This window comes from Orussus abietinus, unplaced genomic scaffold (assembly GCF_000612105.2).
Source record: "Orussus abietinus isolate OABI.00-Male unplaced genomic scaffold, Oabi_2.0 scaffold19, whole genome shotgun sequence".
Taxonomy (NCBI): Eukaryota; Metazoa; Arthropoda; class Insecta; order Hymenoptera; family Orussidae; genus Orussus; species Orussus abietinus.
This window is the reverse complement of record NW_019395981.1, coordinates 1667217-1684371: the sequence shown is the minus strand read 5'-3', so window position 1 is coordinate 1684371 and position 17155 is coordinate 1667217. Positions and strand designations below refer to the sequence as shown.

At 48.0% G+C, this 17155-nt stretch overlaps 1 protein-coding gene across 4 annotated transcripts in view; it reads right to left on the bottom strand.

The window, feature by feature from the left end:
• Positions 1 to 10825: 10825 nt before the first annotated feature.
• LOC105699806 (hemicentin-1) overlaps positions 10826 to 17155 on the bottom strand; it is a 112399-nt gene continuing 106069 nt past the window's right edge. For 2 of the 4 annotated variants that reach the window (XM_012425125.2, XM_012425126.2), the window contains one exon: positions 16736 to 16818. Coding sequence is in view for 2 of the 4 variants with exons in the window: in XM_023433853.1 (XP_023289621.1) it covers positions 15164 to 15340 (177 nt within the window). In the remaining 2 variants the exon portion in view is untranslated. Of the gene's footprint in view, positions 15341 to 16734; positions 16819 to 17155 lie in introns of those variants that run through there. The other 2 variants (XM_023433854.1, XM_023433853.1) reach the window with 2 other exon arrangements.

Here is a 17155-nt window from a genome sequence, read left to right as displayed (position 1 = left end):
CTGCATTGTGCTCGAAGGAAATTGTGTCGCGCGCGGTGCGCCGCCAATATCCCGGTTATGCCAATCGGCGGATATTATCTCATCTCTGTCCCTGGACCAGGCGCCCCCAGCCTCGCGCAATCTCGCCAGCCCGCTGCCATCTTTGAATCGGAGCGCTGCTTCTCCGGAAAGCTCGCGGAAAAAAGGAGCCTATGGACCCTTATCTTTGTTCCTACGTAACCTCGTAGCAGGGATTTTCATTAGACCGTTCCTTGTCCGGAAAAGCGGATTACGTCGGAATTCATTTCCGACCGCTTGGAGACTCTTTCGCGAGAACTCTATCGATACGCGATCGGCGCGACCGCGCCTCCTCTGGGTCGGTTCTTTCGCTTTTCCGACCCGGAAACAGGGAGGAGGAGAAGGAGGAAACGGCCACGTGCCCGTATTTCACGAACTCGACTTTATGGGACGCATCTTCTCAAACGCTCCGGGGAAATGCCGCGTATACGTTTTTTATGCCGCGCGTATAGTGGCCGCTTCGCGTAATCTCGAGAAATTATTCACGTCGCCGGACGACGTCGCTTTGGGAGAATTCTGAAGCTTTTCCGGGGTCTGATTTCGGTGGTACAATTTGGTCTGAGGGATTGAAGAAGATACCGATAGAGTTTGGATGAGTCGGAGGCGAATTGATTATTTTTACAGGGGTTTGTCGTATTTTGGAGCCTGACTCACCCCTTTGAGGACGCTTTCTAAGGCTTTCGTGTACTCGCTGCTTTTTGATTATTAATGCCAATAGTTTCAGGCATGTCTCAAAGAGCGTTCTCCCTGGAAAAGGGAAGTCATTTTCTTCCAGCCTTGTAGAAGCTGAAAACGCGCAGGAGCGCCGCGATGCCGGCTAAATTAATAGGATGCGCTCCCGATCCGGCGAGGAAGAGTACTAAGCACGGATCAACAATAAATAAGGAAAAATAAACGTTCTCCTGGTGCTGGAATAAATCTCGCGCTTTATTGGCTGCCTGCGAGCCTCCGGAGGAAACAAAGGGAGGAACAAGAAACGATTCAAAGGGAAGGAGCGCACGCCTCGTGAATGGCGAGGACGCGCCTTATGAAATCGGTTTTGTTAATTTCTTTCACGCGACGGGAATTTTCAATGAGAGCTAATTACTGGAATTTACGTCCTCGCGGTTTTGGACTTTTTCGGCAAATCGGCCATTCGTTGGCTGGAAATCTTCCCGGGAAATGGAAGCGCTTAAACGGTGTCGGTACTTCTCGACAGCGGTTAAACAACCTCGGCTTCTGCATAAGTAAGCCCTCGATAAAAAATTAGTATTCCTCCGCCCCTCGGCCAGCTCTCAAGGTGTTTGTACCCCCGTTCGCAAGAGGCCGAAAGGGGGAAAGAGCACTGCAATCGCAGTCCCCTGGGATGAATCCTCGCGGAGGGATTTAACCCCAAAATCAAGACGAAAGGGTTTTCAGCGACTATTCATCTCACGCGCGAACTCATTCGATCTCGCTCAATTGTTTCTATCCGGCTCTAAATACCCGGGAAAATTGCTTCCGGTATATTGCGACTTTTTTCCATTTCGAGTAATTTTCTCTGATTATATGTCGCTCTAATGTGGAGTGCTCAATTCTTCGCGGAACGCCGGGAATATTAACAGCCGCTCCGCAACATGAGGTTTTCCAAAGTGAAAAATGTACAGCCCGTTCCGCCGAGTAGCGGAGGATGAATTCAGGTTCTTTCTTTGGATTTCACGTTTTCATTTAGAATTTATTAACGCGACTCGCGGGGCAAGGTACGCGCGTACATTTTTTCTTCCCTTCTTGTTCCTCTTCGAGCGGTCAAAGATTACGCCATTACTCGTATTAATCTCCGCTCGTTCTCCCCGAATCGACCCAATCTTCGGCGGGACGAAGGGTTGAAACGTTCGAAAGATTGCCCTAAGTACCGCGATTTTTCCACATTTTTCCGGCGTTAAATAACGCTGACGAAGGGCGTTTTATCCATCTCGGAGACGGGGAAATTAATATTCGTCCGGCAGCGAGGGGATTTTCGGAATTGCAGAGAAGGAAATTATTAATTGCCGGTGCTCCTGGAGGGTCCAGGCGGCATGCGCGATTTTATTCTCAGACTTCACTTGGAGATGAATCCCGAAGGAAGCGGCCGCTTCGCGTTTCCGCTCCGGATGATTCGTCTCGCTTAGGCGAGGATTTTTCTCACACATCTCGCTCGCCGTGAAGATTCGACGATCGCGACTTAAATGGAACGAATCACGGATCGTCTCGGAAAATCGAAAGCTTTTCCGACTCGACTACTCTACGTTCTCATTCGGACGGAACCGAAATGCTGTCGCGAGTAGCTCCTTCCCTCGCCGCTGATTTGCATCCCGCGTGGATAGCAAAGCTTTCGACGCGAATCTCGCACCTGGAGGTAAGCATTATGTACGAGGCACGTAAAGTAACGTTTCGAACGAACGAGATTAGGAGCCGAGTTAGCGGTCGGCCACGCGCAAGTACTCGAGAACACGCATTTGTTATTCCGACACGGCTCCCTCTGATTCTCGTGCTTTCTGCCACTCCACTCTGCAGACCGAACTGGTGACGTCGTTGCCGGATGCTCTCGATTAATTGCGAGTGAATTTGCACCCGGGAGTATTAACCACCCTAGTTACCCTCTTTTGCAACAAAACAATGCCGACTCTTCTAGCGGCGGATTTCATTTTCTAATATTTTACATTGTCTTATCATATTTTATTTTATTCTCCTTTCGTGACAGTTCTAATTTTCTTCTAGTTAATCTTACGCTATTTCACTATGTCGACCGAATGCCCCACGTGGTTGCCGGGTGCTCTTCCCTTTCGATTAATCGAAGAAAAAAATTATTGAATTTGAGAATATTAATGGCACGACTGAACGACTTTTGAGATAAAAATTCCGAATCTTTTTGGGGCAGATCTCATATTACTTTATACTATTTTATTCCAATCCAGGTTGAGGACCTCTCGATATCCGAAGTCGCCGAAGAGGGATCGGTAGCGTCAGGTAGATCTCGATAAAGTTTATACTGCAGTCATTATCGCGATTGGCGATCGTAAAGCGAGGTCCACGTGCGGGCCGACGCGGGTCAAAACGAGGTCGCCAGCTAAATCGCGACGACCCCTTTATTTCGCGAACGAACCGCCACCGTCCATCACCTTTCCGACGGAAGTTCCTCGGAGGTGTAACCGTAGGTCGCGATCGAATCGATTCGGGCGACCTGCGATTCAATTTCGAAAAATAAGCGACGCTACCGAACGTCTCCACCACTTTCCGCGAAATAATTTTTTATAAACGCCTCAAAAGGCGAAAAAAATTCCCTTAGATGGGAAAAAATTCCTTTCGATCGCGACTCCTGGTTCGGCGAAATGGACTTGCGACTGCTAAACGGCGAAATCGACTCGCGATCGGGTCGACCGGTTCGGAAATGTATTGAAAAGTTAAATCGAGGCCGCCACGGCGAAGGGGATTCGCGAAACGCGCCCAAGTGCTCGAGTCCGAGGTTTCCTCTTTCTTCCCGTAACCGGCATCCCCTCCTCGGTGGAGTCCGCGAGACGAATGCGTTTACCAGGGAACTAGATCTACATAGATTCGAAAAGTTGTCAGTTTCGCAAAAGCGCGAGCACCGGTTCCTCGAGTTGGCCAACTCGGCCGATGCGACTTCGTTCCGCCTCGCGATTTCTCCGCGATTTCGTAATTGCCCCTTTCCGGGGAAAATGGCGACACGAGCGCGCCCTTTGTCCCTCCACCCTTAACATTTCGGGTTTATTCCGCAAAATACGGAGAAACGTTCCCCATAAAATGTGATCGCACCGTGAAGGTCTCCATTTCTAGGGCCTCGATTTCTCTGATTTTTTATTACACTCCTTTCCTCGACGTCATCCGGTCGTTCGTTAATTCCGCCCGAGGAATCGCTCGACGATGAATGGAGTCGAAATGGCGGCGAGATTAATAGAATTTCGTTAAGGGCCGTTTATGCCGGGACTTATTCAGGGCTCCCCGACCTGGAGCGTCTCCTTGATCCGCTGCTCGTAGGGGGCGTCGCGGGGGGTGCGGGCGGCGCGGGGCGTCGCGGCGGCCGACCCTCTCCGTGTCGATAGCCTCTTCTCACACCCTCGACGCCGGGGCGTCTTGAGAGCGGGTGATCTACGACTGAATTTCCTAGGGAGGCCGATAGCGCTCGGGGACGCGTCCAATAAATAACGCCGATTATAAGATTCGCCACAGCGGGGATTTAAGGCGGACCCGCGTCATTTTTTCGCGGCCCGAAGACCGCCCTCGCCTCTTCCTTTGCTCGCGAGACCAAGACGGAGGGGCGAGCAGGAACTCGGTGAAATCCTTACACGTTGGCCCCGTGGATCCCGTCTTACGGGTCGCAACTAATGTTTCCTACGTGCAATGGGCCGAAGACGGTTTATACGGTACGAGCTGGCACCTGAAATACGCCCGTGTGTACGCGTTATAGAGATACAGCGCTCTCGAGGAAGCAGCGCCGCCCTCGACGACGTACCTCGCGGTTTTCTTACGAACATCCGCCCTTCCCTCGCGGGGGTTTCGCCTATTCGACTTTTCCCCGATTTATGCCCCGCTCGACTGCACCTTCGAATGGAAAATTTCGCGCTTTCGGGAGGGAGTTCATCTAGCGACGAGGAGGGAGTGGATTTGGAAAGTGCGGTCAATGACGAACCTCGGTATCGATGTATCGACGAAAAGCAAGCTCGAGGATTTCTTTTTCGTCCATGAAATATGAAGAAGCATTTTTGGTTACTTGGTTGATACTCATAATTGCGATCGAAAGGACGTTTCAAGAAGCATGGCGAGTGTTTTTGTGCTTTTGAACGTAGTCGCGGTTCGGAGTCAATCTTGGAGACGAGGTTTCATCTCTGTCGATTTTACGAGCATATGTCCAATCGGATTAATTAACTTTTTCGATCGAACTTCCCTGCACTTCCAGGCTGGGAGGTGCGAGATTGGTTCGTCTTTTATATCTATCTGGAGACGAGCCAATCGCGCGCCTCCGAGGGACGCCGCGCCAGGTGACAGTCGTTCACCCTGGAACGCTAATAAACGGAATTGGAATTCTTCCCTGACAATTTGGAAACAACGATAAATCCGCCCCTCGTTCAGTTTTCATACTGATTTTATGGTCTGTGGATTTTTACCGGAATACTTTGGAAGTTAGCTCCTATGAGGAAGCGCCTCCAAGGCGTCGATCCTCGTCCTTCGAGCGGTGTCGCTCTTATGAGGCGACGATGGGACGATAATCTTCATAAGAGGTCGCTATCGAGTGCATGCATGGTTTCGATCAGCGGATCAAATCCAAATTTTGGGGGGTTCATTACTCGGAGGACATAATTTCGGTCATTTCGGCCATCTCGTTATCGGGGGAAGCGCGAACGCTCCCGTTTCGGTGGGTTTGATCGGACGACCGAGGAGCAAAATCCACCCCTCCGTGCTACTTCGTATTCCACGAGGGTTCCCTCGGCCTCTTCCCATGGCGCCGGTCTTTAAGAGCTGAAAGTCTTCCCTAGGGAGAAAACGATCCGCGTAAATGGGACGTTAATGGCCGATCGTCCACCAGGGGGTCGCGCGTTTGGCGCCGATTGCGCGCCCTGCGATTTTACGCACATCGCGCCCCGCGATTTTACGTACATCGCGCCCTGCGATTTTACGCACATTGCGCTCCGTCAAAAATTCCCTGGTTGTTTTTCCTACCTAGTACTTTTCAGCGGAGAATTTTTAAAGGCACTTCACCCAGAGGCGAATCGCGCAGAGATGGTTGCATCGAGGGGGCACACTCGATTCGGACCGAGCGAGATTTTCCACGACGGTAGTCGAGTCGGACTCGAACGATCGATCCTCCAGCCTGCAGCATTTAGACTCGAACTTTTGGCTTTTCAGAAGAACCCGCCGGCGTACTTTGCTGCACGTAAAGTTACGTCCGTGGTCCGGGATTCGGCGGAGTCCGAAACCTCGTTCGGCCCCGGCCTTTTCAAAGCGCTGCAGATAAATTGAGAGAGCACTGTAATCGTGATGAGACTCAGGGATTTTGGGCATTGAATGACGCCTGAATGTGAACTCTCGTTGCGTCTTCGAATTCAATCCGTTCCTCTTTCCCTCCTTTTTCAATGTTCGTTACCTCTGCTTCACTGTTCGATTCGCGTTTAAGACGTGGTCCTTGGTTTTTTCGACCCAGGAATTTCGATTGCCACCAGAGAGGATGCACTCGCAGCCGCTTGCTTTTTCGATGCCGCGTTAAAAGGACATTCCGCGATGTTTTCATAGGCACTCCGGATTCGCGTTCCCGCGGACTCGGAAATTGTATCTCTTAATGCCGATTCGGGATGAATTTTAAAATCCGCGACTCCCCGGAGGGCTTGGTTTGCTTCTCGTCTCGGATTCGCGAAATATCCCCGCACCTGGAGAACTTGCGATAGGAAAAACGCCGCCTCGTGGAGCGATGATACTCCTCGTGGAAAATGGAGATGCGATTTCGCAAAAGGCAATAAAAACACCGGGAGATGAGAATAACACTCACGACCGAGTGGTAACGTGACGCAAGGAATGTTTCACGCGTATGACTGGAATTAATTGACCGTTTATTATCAATTTGCTCGCGCATATTTCCCGCGAAACTGCAGACACTAAGCGCATTTACCGCTTTGATTTTAAGTACCGTTTACTGCAGCGTGAGTAAATGCATCGCATTGAGTGCGGTGCATCGATTGCGTTGAATGGGACACGTGACAGATGTGTACCTAGAGATGTGCGCTTTGAGATTCGAATACGTATTCGGTACGTACATCCGGTTAGCGTATTTGATACCGACACTCGATAATACAGATAAACGGCATGTAGGTACTCGGTGGCCAAATAAATACTCGTTACTCGTTATCGACCGCGGTGCGTCTGCGACGGTGCTTAAACACGCATTTTCGTCAAAGTCGTTGATTAAACCTCGACCTGGAGTGCCGTGTCGTTTTTATAATTAATTACGATCACAGTATCCGCGCCACGTCAAGAGACAACCTCGAATCGGGCCGATCCGAGTTTCGACTATGCGGACTTCTTTTGCCACCAAACAAATTCCGGCAAGGAAAGCGCGTGAATATTTATGAAGCAAGCTGTACCATGGCAGACGAATTGTGTATCCACCTTCCGGGGGATCATTACGTGCGAGATGAAACACCGACGCGAGTCGCGGAGGTGTAAATGATATTTTAATTTCCCCTCCGGAGAGCAATTGACTAATTGACGCAGCCGACGCGGTGCCTTTTCAAGCTGCGTCCGATTTCCGGTAAAACGGCGCACTCGATTCGTTGCTAACGACGCGTGCGAAAATAATTCGTTACGGATGCGTTTACCGAGTCGCGCCTCGTTATCCGAGGCTTTCCAGAAATCTCATGGTATCCCTGAAACGCGAAAGAATGGCGCGACGACGAGCTCGTCTCGAATGGAATTATCTTCCCTGGTCGGTTTAATTAAAACCCGTAGAAATATATCGATACCTTTTCTCGGGGTGAGAAACGACGAATATGCTGGAAAGCGAATTCGCGTCGAACGTCGTATTTCGCCGAAGAATCGAATTTTCGACGGGCGCTTTTCATCGGACGAGTGTCGATGTTTTCGGCGGAAGATATTCCCGCCCACGTGGCGGATTATTCATACGAAGGGATGTGCCGGAGGAACTATCCGGGAAGAACTATCACATATCATTGGCGCGACATGTGCACAGCCAACGCAATTCCCATTGTGGCAGGCAGGGCAAACGTATGACGCGTGGACTCGGGCTCATGAAATCTAAAATGTCGGACGCAGAGCACCGGCCCCGTTGTGCGCGTCCTATGTCGTCCCGGATACCAATATTCTCCCTGACATATCACTGATACGCGCGTTACAAGCTCCTGCAGCGATATCGCCGTTCGACCGCCGCTTAAAAAACACTTAGAGGGCCGCTAATAAAGCCCGTTCGGGAATAAACCCCGTGATAATTATGCAAGTGCTCGTTACTCTCACGTTTATGACGCCGCGATCAATGTTGCTCCTTCCGCACTTAATGTAGTCCACTTGCAATCGATATTCCAGTTCGTTTGCATATCGAAGAAAGTATCGCTTAATTTGCAATATCTCTTTACTTCCGCGGTCTTAACGGCGGGATCGCGTGGCCGCTTTCGAGAGATCGATCGGAATAAGGAGAGGCGACGGAGCGAGCATTACTTTGCATTCGTTCATCGACCAATTCGTTTAGTCCCTTGTGTGTCGATATACTTGCCCCGAGAAAGAAATTTCATTGAACCGATGAAATAATTCTTTGAACAGTACCAAAGAATAATTATTTGACTGAAATAAATTCGAATCAATCGGAGGCAACATTTCTTCGGAATGATAATAATTTATTTGAGTCTAATAATTATTCTTTGATTTAATTAAATCATTGGTACTGTTAGAAGAAATATATCTTTGGCTCGATGAATTCTTTTTTCTGAGGGTGGATTTCACGAGTACGCACGGATTTGGACGTCGAATCTCGATATCGAAGTTCGTGGTTTCCTCCTTGAATCATCCCCTTGAAGCGAGAAATGGGCAAAATGAAAGCCGCGGATCTCCTCAGGGTTACCCCGACGTTTGGTCCTGAAGAGGGAGGCCAGGCGTTTTCGTCGGAAATTCGAGAACGCGAAAACCTTTGAGATGACCTGGAGGCTGGGCGCGATATCGGGCGATAAAAAGAAAACTCATTTGCGGATTCAGTGGTGCGAAGCCACGCCTAAATCGAGCCTCTGAAACGACTCGGTCCAGGACCTTTCATCGACGGCAGGTTCCTATATCGAGGATCCGAGGGTGCAGAGGAAAGTGAAGGTCCTTACCCTTAGAAGGAGGGTGGGTTTCGCGCGATTCTGTGGATCGGACTTCGAGGTTTCCCTCGAATTCTCTGGGAAGGATCGAAAAGCTGGTCACCGCGTAGAGGCTGGATATAGATCGTCGGTAAATTGGCTCCCAGAGACGGACAGGGTGGGTTTAGGATTTCGCCATTGTTTAACTAAACATATCCGGCAAGATAAACGAATGTCCGGGGAGCATTCGAGATGGGAACCTCACGCGACGTCCATTCGTCGGAAATATGCCCGGCCCGATTAGGAGTACTTACAATAAAATGAAATGAAGTAAAACTAATCGGGTAATCATGCAGCGTGTCAATCTGTAATTTGATAAACTCGTGTCGTCCCCTTCGGAGCACAGTGGACTTCTTCTAATTTGCCGTGGACGACACCTCCATGAGTCTCGTGTAATTCTCGAATGAATTGTCGGTACAGAACGATAAATCACCCAGAAGCTGCGGCTCCGGTTCACCGCTCGAAGGTGGCCGCATTATAGTAAATCCCGGCTTAATGACGATATCCTCGTTAGCAGGGTTTATCGCCAGAGTTCGTTTCATTTTGCCTCGCTTAAGTCGGCCCGCAACTTACTCGATAAGGGAAAACAGTGGAATTTTCTCAAGTTTAATTAAACCTCGGGGCGCAATCTATTTTCAATCAAGCTGCCAGGCCGTAGAGGAAACACTCGGTAATCGGTAATAAATTGGGGACTTTCGTCACTCTTTTTTCGTCTTTTCGAGCTCCGTTGATCCAGACTCGTCCTCTGGAGAGCGGAATATGGTTCTCTTGTCCGGTGCGGTTAGGTTAGAGTAGGTAGGTGCTGCGCGTACAAGGTGGAGGCGAAGGTCTCTGCTTACATTACTGAGATCTGCCACCGATCGTTGAGGTTACCTTGTCTTCTCTCTCGCATTTCCTGCTCGCAAACAGCGCCACGAGTGAAATAGACCCTGGGAGCATCTAGGGTCCTTACGCAAAGAGCACTCCATTCGGCTAACTGGCTTATGATGAATCCTTACTGTACAAAGGAAGACATACGCGAAGGGGTGGAGGGTCCTGCGGTTCAATAATGCAAATTATCAAATGGACCGATCCTTCCCAACAAGGGGCTAGGTTTAAGTAGGTTTAAGCAGCTTGACATACATTTTCCATCGAGATTCTCCGTCATCTCGATCCTGCAATCTTCCGATTGGCAAGATTTTCGATCAGGTTCGAGTAAACGGGAAAGTTGGAAACGATGCGTTTTCCTTGGGACCACTTTTCCTGGGTTGGTCAAACTCTGAGCTCTCGGCATGAAATGTGTTCAATAGTACATGTCTGTATACCGCGATACCAATTAGTCAAGGAATAATAGTCGGCGCACAATGTTCGCCTCGACTCAATGGAGGACCAATTTGCACGCAATGAGAAGGTATCGGGTTATTATTAGGAAGTGTTCGAAATTTCCCGCAGGCGGTACCTAACGAACAAATACTTCTACTCGTCCGTTCATCGTGTTCCATCGTATGTACGGCGCGAAAATAACGAAGTGCAATTCTGGCCTGACAGAATTGGAAAAAAAAAAAACTTTTCAAGCCCATCGAACCTGCGTCGTAAATGGGATTTCATTTTATTTTTTCGAGTCCGCTGGTCCATTCCCTCCATTGAGCGCGTTTTCATGCATGGCTGGAAGTTTATGTACTTGTAGGTAAAAAGCGGTTCACCCACCACTACGGTTGGGATCAATTCAGATATTTTTTTTCAATTTTCCGTCCAAACCTTTATCCGTTCTTAGTCGAATTCGAAAAGGCTTTTGAATTACTGGTTTTGCGTCATGACGTTTTCACTGGTATATCGCATTTAACGATACAGTCGGGTAATCACACGTAAAGGCGAGAGTTTAATTAAAGGATTATTATGCGGAATTCTGAATATCGATCCGAGTAGTAGATTTTCGCATCCGGGTTTATAATCGTTTATTCGACCGTCTACAATTAATTAGTTTCCTAATTAACATCGACTTAGTTCGTAGCTCGCATTCGAGTGACCCGGGTGGTAACGTTCACCTGGTCGAATAATCGTTAATCGGTGTCCATCCAATTGACATTTGACGAACTATTGTCCTGCTAGAGTGGCTCGCTGGGAAAAAGCGCTTTTACGGTAGCTTGGTCAAATCGTACGAGAGGCAATATCGACGTCGATGGAACGAGGAGTCGATAGTTGTTAACGCGAAATCCTTCGGCACTCGTACGCGACAAGAGATCTTTCAATGTTTAATCATCAGCATTTAATTCTGCTAAATACATCACACATTGAATATTACACAATATTATTAGCGAATATATCGTATGTCGGTGTCAACGTATTCAACGTGTCTGCGATCGTGGATGGTTCTTAGTTAGTAAATAATGATAAATACTGGCATCCTCTAGAGTAAGTAATCATGACGCGTATATAAATATACCAATTTTCGATAAGAGAGTATCAAAAGTAACATGCTCAGTCGTTCCTGCGTGGAAATTCGCCACAGACAGCGGATCTGTGCGTGTATAACTTATCGGTTAGGTAATAATAATTAATCGTAGAGTCTCCTTTCTAGCACTGTTCAAAGATCGTTTCCTGGTCGAGACATTCAATTCTGTCTTACTTGCTCTACTCCTGGCCTGGGCTTTTATGAACCATTTGCGGGGAAAAAAGAATAATAATATTCTGGCGTGACTTGAAAGTGGTAAAAACTCGTTAGAGGCCTCTTTATCGTTTTACGAGGAGGGCCGTAAAGCGTTGGCTATAACCAGATCCGTTGTTCATGACTTTATCAATCGTATATCACGTTATTCGGAATCTCGTGGGAACGCATTTGGTGAGGTTTAGCGCCGTTTTCTTGTGCCGATTGACTCGCTTAAAGTTTAATCGAAGCCTCAGGATTTTAGTCCGCACGATTTATTCATGTACACTCTTTGATACAACTTAGGCTAGTCGTTCAACCCACGGCGGATCTTGTTTCGCTAAACGCATGTGCACGTCGCGTGTAAACGATTTCCGTTCCGCAGGGATCATAAGGCGAATAATATATGCAGAAGTATAAACAGTGAAATGTTACAAAACGCTCGGTCGAGAGTCGCGTACCGGAAATAGATACGGACGATAAATAATTACTACACCTATGTACACGCGTGAACTAGAGGGAGGAAAAGTAACAAAGAAAATGAACGTTGCTCCTAATTTCGAAGTACCCAGTAAATGAGTCGCGGGGATAATTTTCAATTAATTCAGGGATTTAGCGGGTCATCGAGCCGTTGTCAATTTTGATATGTCACGACTTGTGTTTGACTTTAGCAAAATATATGCGGAATAATGGAAGAACGCGTATCTGCCGAAACGACTGTGCGAAAATGGCATCGCGATTAAGAAAAAAAAAAGAAAAGAAAATGACGTCGATGACGCATCGCGAGACTCCGAACGCTTGAATTTGTGCACGGATTACCAAAAATTAACGACACTTTGCACAGTTAACGACGTTATTTGACGTCCCTTCGCTAATCGCGAATCCGAACGATGTACCGCAACAAGGTTGCAATTTCCCTCGTTAGTGATACTGTCTCTAATAACCGGATACGGTACGAGACTCAATGTAGAGTTTTACAGTCCGAACATGATTTTAGAAACGTCGGAGTAATTAACGCTATAAAAATATAGTCTTTCCGTACAAAGTGGGATGGTTCTAGGAAAGCTCAATGAAGTTGCTCGTTAAGTACACGTTACAGTGGCGCGGCCTAAAAAACGGAACCAGTCGCGAAATTCTTCGGAATCGTTCGCAGTCGATAAAAAATGGTTACCTCTGTGCTGCATCCGTTGAAATTAGGAGGGTAAACGCATAATCGGTGGCTCAGATCGATCGGATTTAATCGGCGATCAAGCCTAACCCGCGTACTTTCTGAAAGCGGTGGAAAAGGAATCGCGAAGAGGTTTCGAGGGGTGAAAAAGGTGAATCTATCTCGTGGCGAATTTTGTTTCTTTCTTTTTTTTTCCAGCGTAGACCTCGGAGATATGAGTGATATTTGCAATGAAACTACGATGGGTACGCGATGATAGGGAAATGTCTATATATGTACATATCTTTACACGCGGCTCGCTAAGAGGCCGCGATCGCACGTTGGCGTTATCTCGGTAATATTTTACACTTTCGCGCCGAGTCTTCGTCGTTTCCGGATAATTCTATCGAATAACGGCACAATGTGGAAACGCGTCGAGATTTCTTTTTCTTTTTTCTTTGTTTTTTTACGAGAATTTCCTTACCCCTCGAGGTGGGATTTGCAGTCGCTCCGAGGAACGATGTACTCTCGAATGTACACGAGATGCTCGTTGGACGCATCGAAAGGGATCGTGGACATCTATTGGCACGTTCAGATTTTTAACTTACCCTTAAAAGCTAGCTTAACTCGATAAATCTTTACATACATGGATATTCATAGGACATGGTGACGAATAAACCGCGGAAGCGTCGGGTTCAACGAGAGCGAGGGGGTGGAGTTAAGCGGGTTAACAAAATTTCAATTGTTTATTCATATGAAATTCGACCGACGTCCGGAAATCTTGTGCGGGACTCTTCGCGATGTCGTACCTCCTCCCAGGGCAACGATTCGACCCCTGTCTCGTCTCTTCAACGGTTTCCATCGCAAAATGCCTCTTTACATGCAACAACGTCGTACAATATCTAACGAGAACAACAACTAATTTTATACCCTGTGCACACCCGGCAATTTATTATTCACTTTTTTTTTCTTTCAGTTAAACGCGCGCGTGCTGATGTTCGCCGCGCCGACGAGACCGGAGGTGCGAAACTCGACGTCTTCGAAAGTAACGACGATATCACTTATTATCTCTCCTTTTAACAACGTCACGGACGGAATATCGCACGCATTTACCCGGTGCCTCGTTTCGTCGTCACCGAGGTGACTTGACCAAAGTGGACGATTTGAAAAAGTCATACGTGTTCGATATATCCATTCGTTCGTGATAGTACATCTTTACCGATTCGTTTTTATAAATGGCGAATGATAATGGATTCATCCGGTCCGAGACTCGATTTTACGATATTGCCTCGAAATTGTGGCGGCACTCTCGCCAAGTTGCATCGGGGACGACGATCGACTTTCGCTCCATAATGTTGGATGCAAAGTAACGAGCACCTTTCCATATTTACACGGCATAACACCTCTTAGGTTAACTTTTCCCGAGAGTAGTCCTACGCGTCGGAGCCAATTAATTTAACAGCTAGTCGATAAACATCTGAACAACCTTACGTGCCGCAAACATGATACGTTGTCGCGCTTCGAGGTGGATAAAAGATTCCGACAAGTGTAACAAAACGTAACAATGGTTGACAATTTAAAGCGACTTCGAAGGCGTCGAGTCGTCGAGATCGGGAGTCGGTACGTCGCGAGGCAATGGACGAAGGAACGATTATAAGTAATATATCTCGATATTCGATATAACGAAACGAGGTGGATGAACTTTCTTATAGTATCAACAAATGTACGTCTAATAATCGTCTCGAGTGCTCGATCCTTACTGGGTACGATTTACGGGTCCTATAAGTAGGCTTTATCGACAACAGTTCTGTACATACTTCCCTAAAGTAACCACGTATACGATACGTGTCGACCAACTATGGAACACTAAATTTCCCAAAGTTAATATTTCCGGGGCGAACACCTCAAGTCGAAGAAATGGCGTCCTCGTTTCGTGACAGTCGATCTCGATCGTATCTCTGGTCACCAAACGTTAACTAAAGGTTTTGACATTTCAAACGGTGGGTGGAATTCCTCAGTTCCGGGTTAACAGAAAATTCCGAATGTCGAGGGTCTACTGGTTGAACGTTTCGGGATACTTTTGGTATATCTAATAATCTCATAACGCATCTTTAAGGCGATCAAAAGTACGATCCGCGAGCACGGGGGAGGCAACGTCTTGTCCGGCAAGCTTCACTCGTCCGACGTTCGGCTCGTTATCGAAATCGCCGTTTAACGATAATCAGTTTATTGCACGCAACGGCAAGCTTCGCAGTCGTGAAACGTTCGGGACTCGAAGGGGCACTTTCCTCCTAAGTGGACTTTGCAAGACTTTACTCGACAGAGGGACTCTGCACGTTCTTCGTCTTGATCGACCGCCCTCGAATACGAATATCAAATTTGATCCCAGATTACACCTAATAGCGTCAGAGTTCTTTGGCTATGTACAAGAGGACGTCTTCATACCGATTAAGCCACTCGAATCCTGGATGGGAAGGGCAACCTTCTTCAAAGCAACTCCTCGTTGTCATCTTGAGCTCCGTACATCTGCGGTTTCCTTTCCTGTTGCGGATGCTGCTTCCGGTTCTGAAGTAAGGCGATGCTGGCTGCTTTGTAGTTGATCGGCCCGTAGGATCGGTAATCCACGTCGGCGTAATCCAGATCCGAGAATTCCGGCTTGAAGGGCTGGACGAAAGAAACATTCGTGAACGCCGAGGCGATGTTTAAACGAAGTCCCGAATTTAATTTTTACAAATCTTGAAAATTCCAAACTGGAGCTCTCCAGCGGCGATATATCGCAACCGACGATCGAGAACACGAAAATATGCGATTTCGTATCGACGAGTTAGCGCACTGGTTGATTAATTTGCGTAAAGAGCACACGCATTGAAATCTGCAAAGCACTTGTCGCGATGCAAGCTGCGCTTTGTGTTAGTCTCACATTAAAATTGAAAAAAAACTCGCTATATTTACGAACTGACCTGTCTTCAAAGCGAAACGATTTGCTAGGGAATCGGTCTCGTCGCGAGAAGAGTGCACACAAGCGGGGCAATGGGATTAAATGCTCTCGGGGGTTTAGTTGAGAAGAAAAGGAAAGCGGCCATTTTTTGTCGATTTTTCTGATTTTTTACCGACAATCGGAAGTCAGTCTTGCGCCCTAAAAACGCAGCGACAGAGGGAAGACGCGATCGTTCGAAACGATCATTTTGAAGAACCTTGGAAAATGAGCCTCTCGATTCCTGGGACGTCGGTCCCAGGAATTTAGCGGCAAGTTTACGTCGGCCGTCCATGACGAGTGAGCGTTCGTTCGTCGCAAGAAAGTCGGGACTCGTTAACGAGTCTTTTCCTCGTTCCGACGAGAGATTCGTATCCGTAACGATATCTCCAAGAGGCACGTCGTTATTTCAATTGGTCCAATTGAACGGTTTAGCAGGGGGGAGGGGGAAGTTGGCCGAAAAGTAGGCGGTGGAAAAATAAGTCAGGATATAAGCTGGAGCGGAAAAGTCGCGCCGACTCGCAAAAAGGAAAGGCGAAGTTCGCCTTGCAAAGGGACAACGCCGAGAGCGTGCAGTTAGTTGAAAAGCCTCGAAATCGGAGCGCGGAAGTTAATTACGTCCCAGGGTGCGAATTACGCGGACGAAGATTATAGAGGAGGTCGCGAGGTTCGGAAGACGGGAAACAAATGAAGGCCCCGAGCCTCTGCCACGATTTCCAGCGTGCGTTTTCAACGCGCGATAAGGTCGATCGAGCGAACGACTGCCGTGGGATTTTCAAGGGACTAAACGTCGCTCAAAGGGACCGCATCGTTGAAAGGGGTGCCGATTGCGGTGCTGTCGGAAATGAGGTCCTCTCGCCGGTTCCGACCTCGAGGAGGTCCCGATAGGACGGATCCGCACCCTGGTCCCGAAAATTCGCAAAGTGGCGCGAAGATATTAGATCGAGGCACAAATTCGGGTGATTTTCATTTTTCGACAATTTTTTTCACACCTCAAATTTATGTCTCGACCCAATATGAACTAAAAGCTTGCGAGCAAGAGGAAGATGAGCGGTGCAGAAAAGAGAGCGCGCGAGATACCCACGGCACGACGCAGGCCGGCTTTGGGGCATTGGATCTCGGTCTTCTTCTAGTAAATGTACGTATCACTCGTGGCCGGCTGACGTTCCTACGAACAAAGAGCCAAGTACAGATATGGCGAATGAGGAGATCTCGACATTTCGAGTCTAACCGCGAGATGAAAAAAAAAAAAAAAAATAGGTCGCTCGAAGATCAGCCCTGTCGGGTCGAGCTTACTTCCGTATCGGTTTCATGAATATATTTCCGCAGGTGGCCGGGCTGGGAACCGCGACTGAATTTTCCTCGATACTGCTGGCTGAGACAAGAGAAAGATAATCGGCTGAGAAATTTCCCGGCGATAACGTTGCTTCTGGATTATGTTTCAGAGCACGATCCTCTCCAACATCCAGGAGCGGTAGAAGACCTCTCCACGTAGAGGATGCACG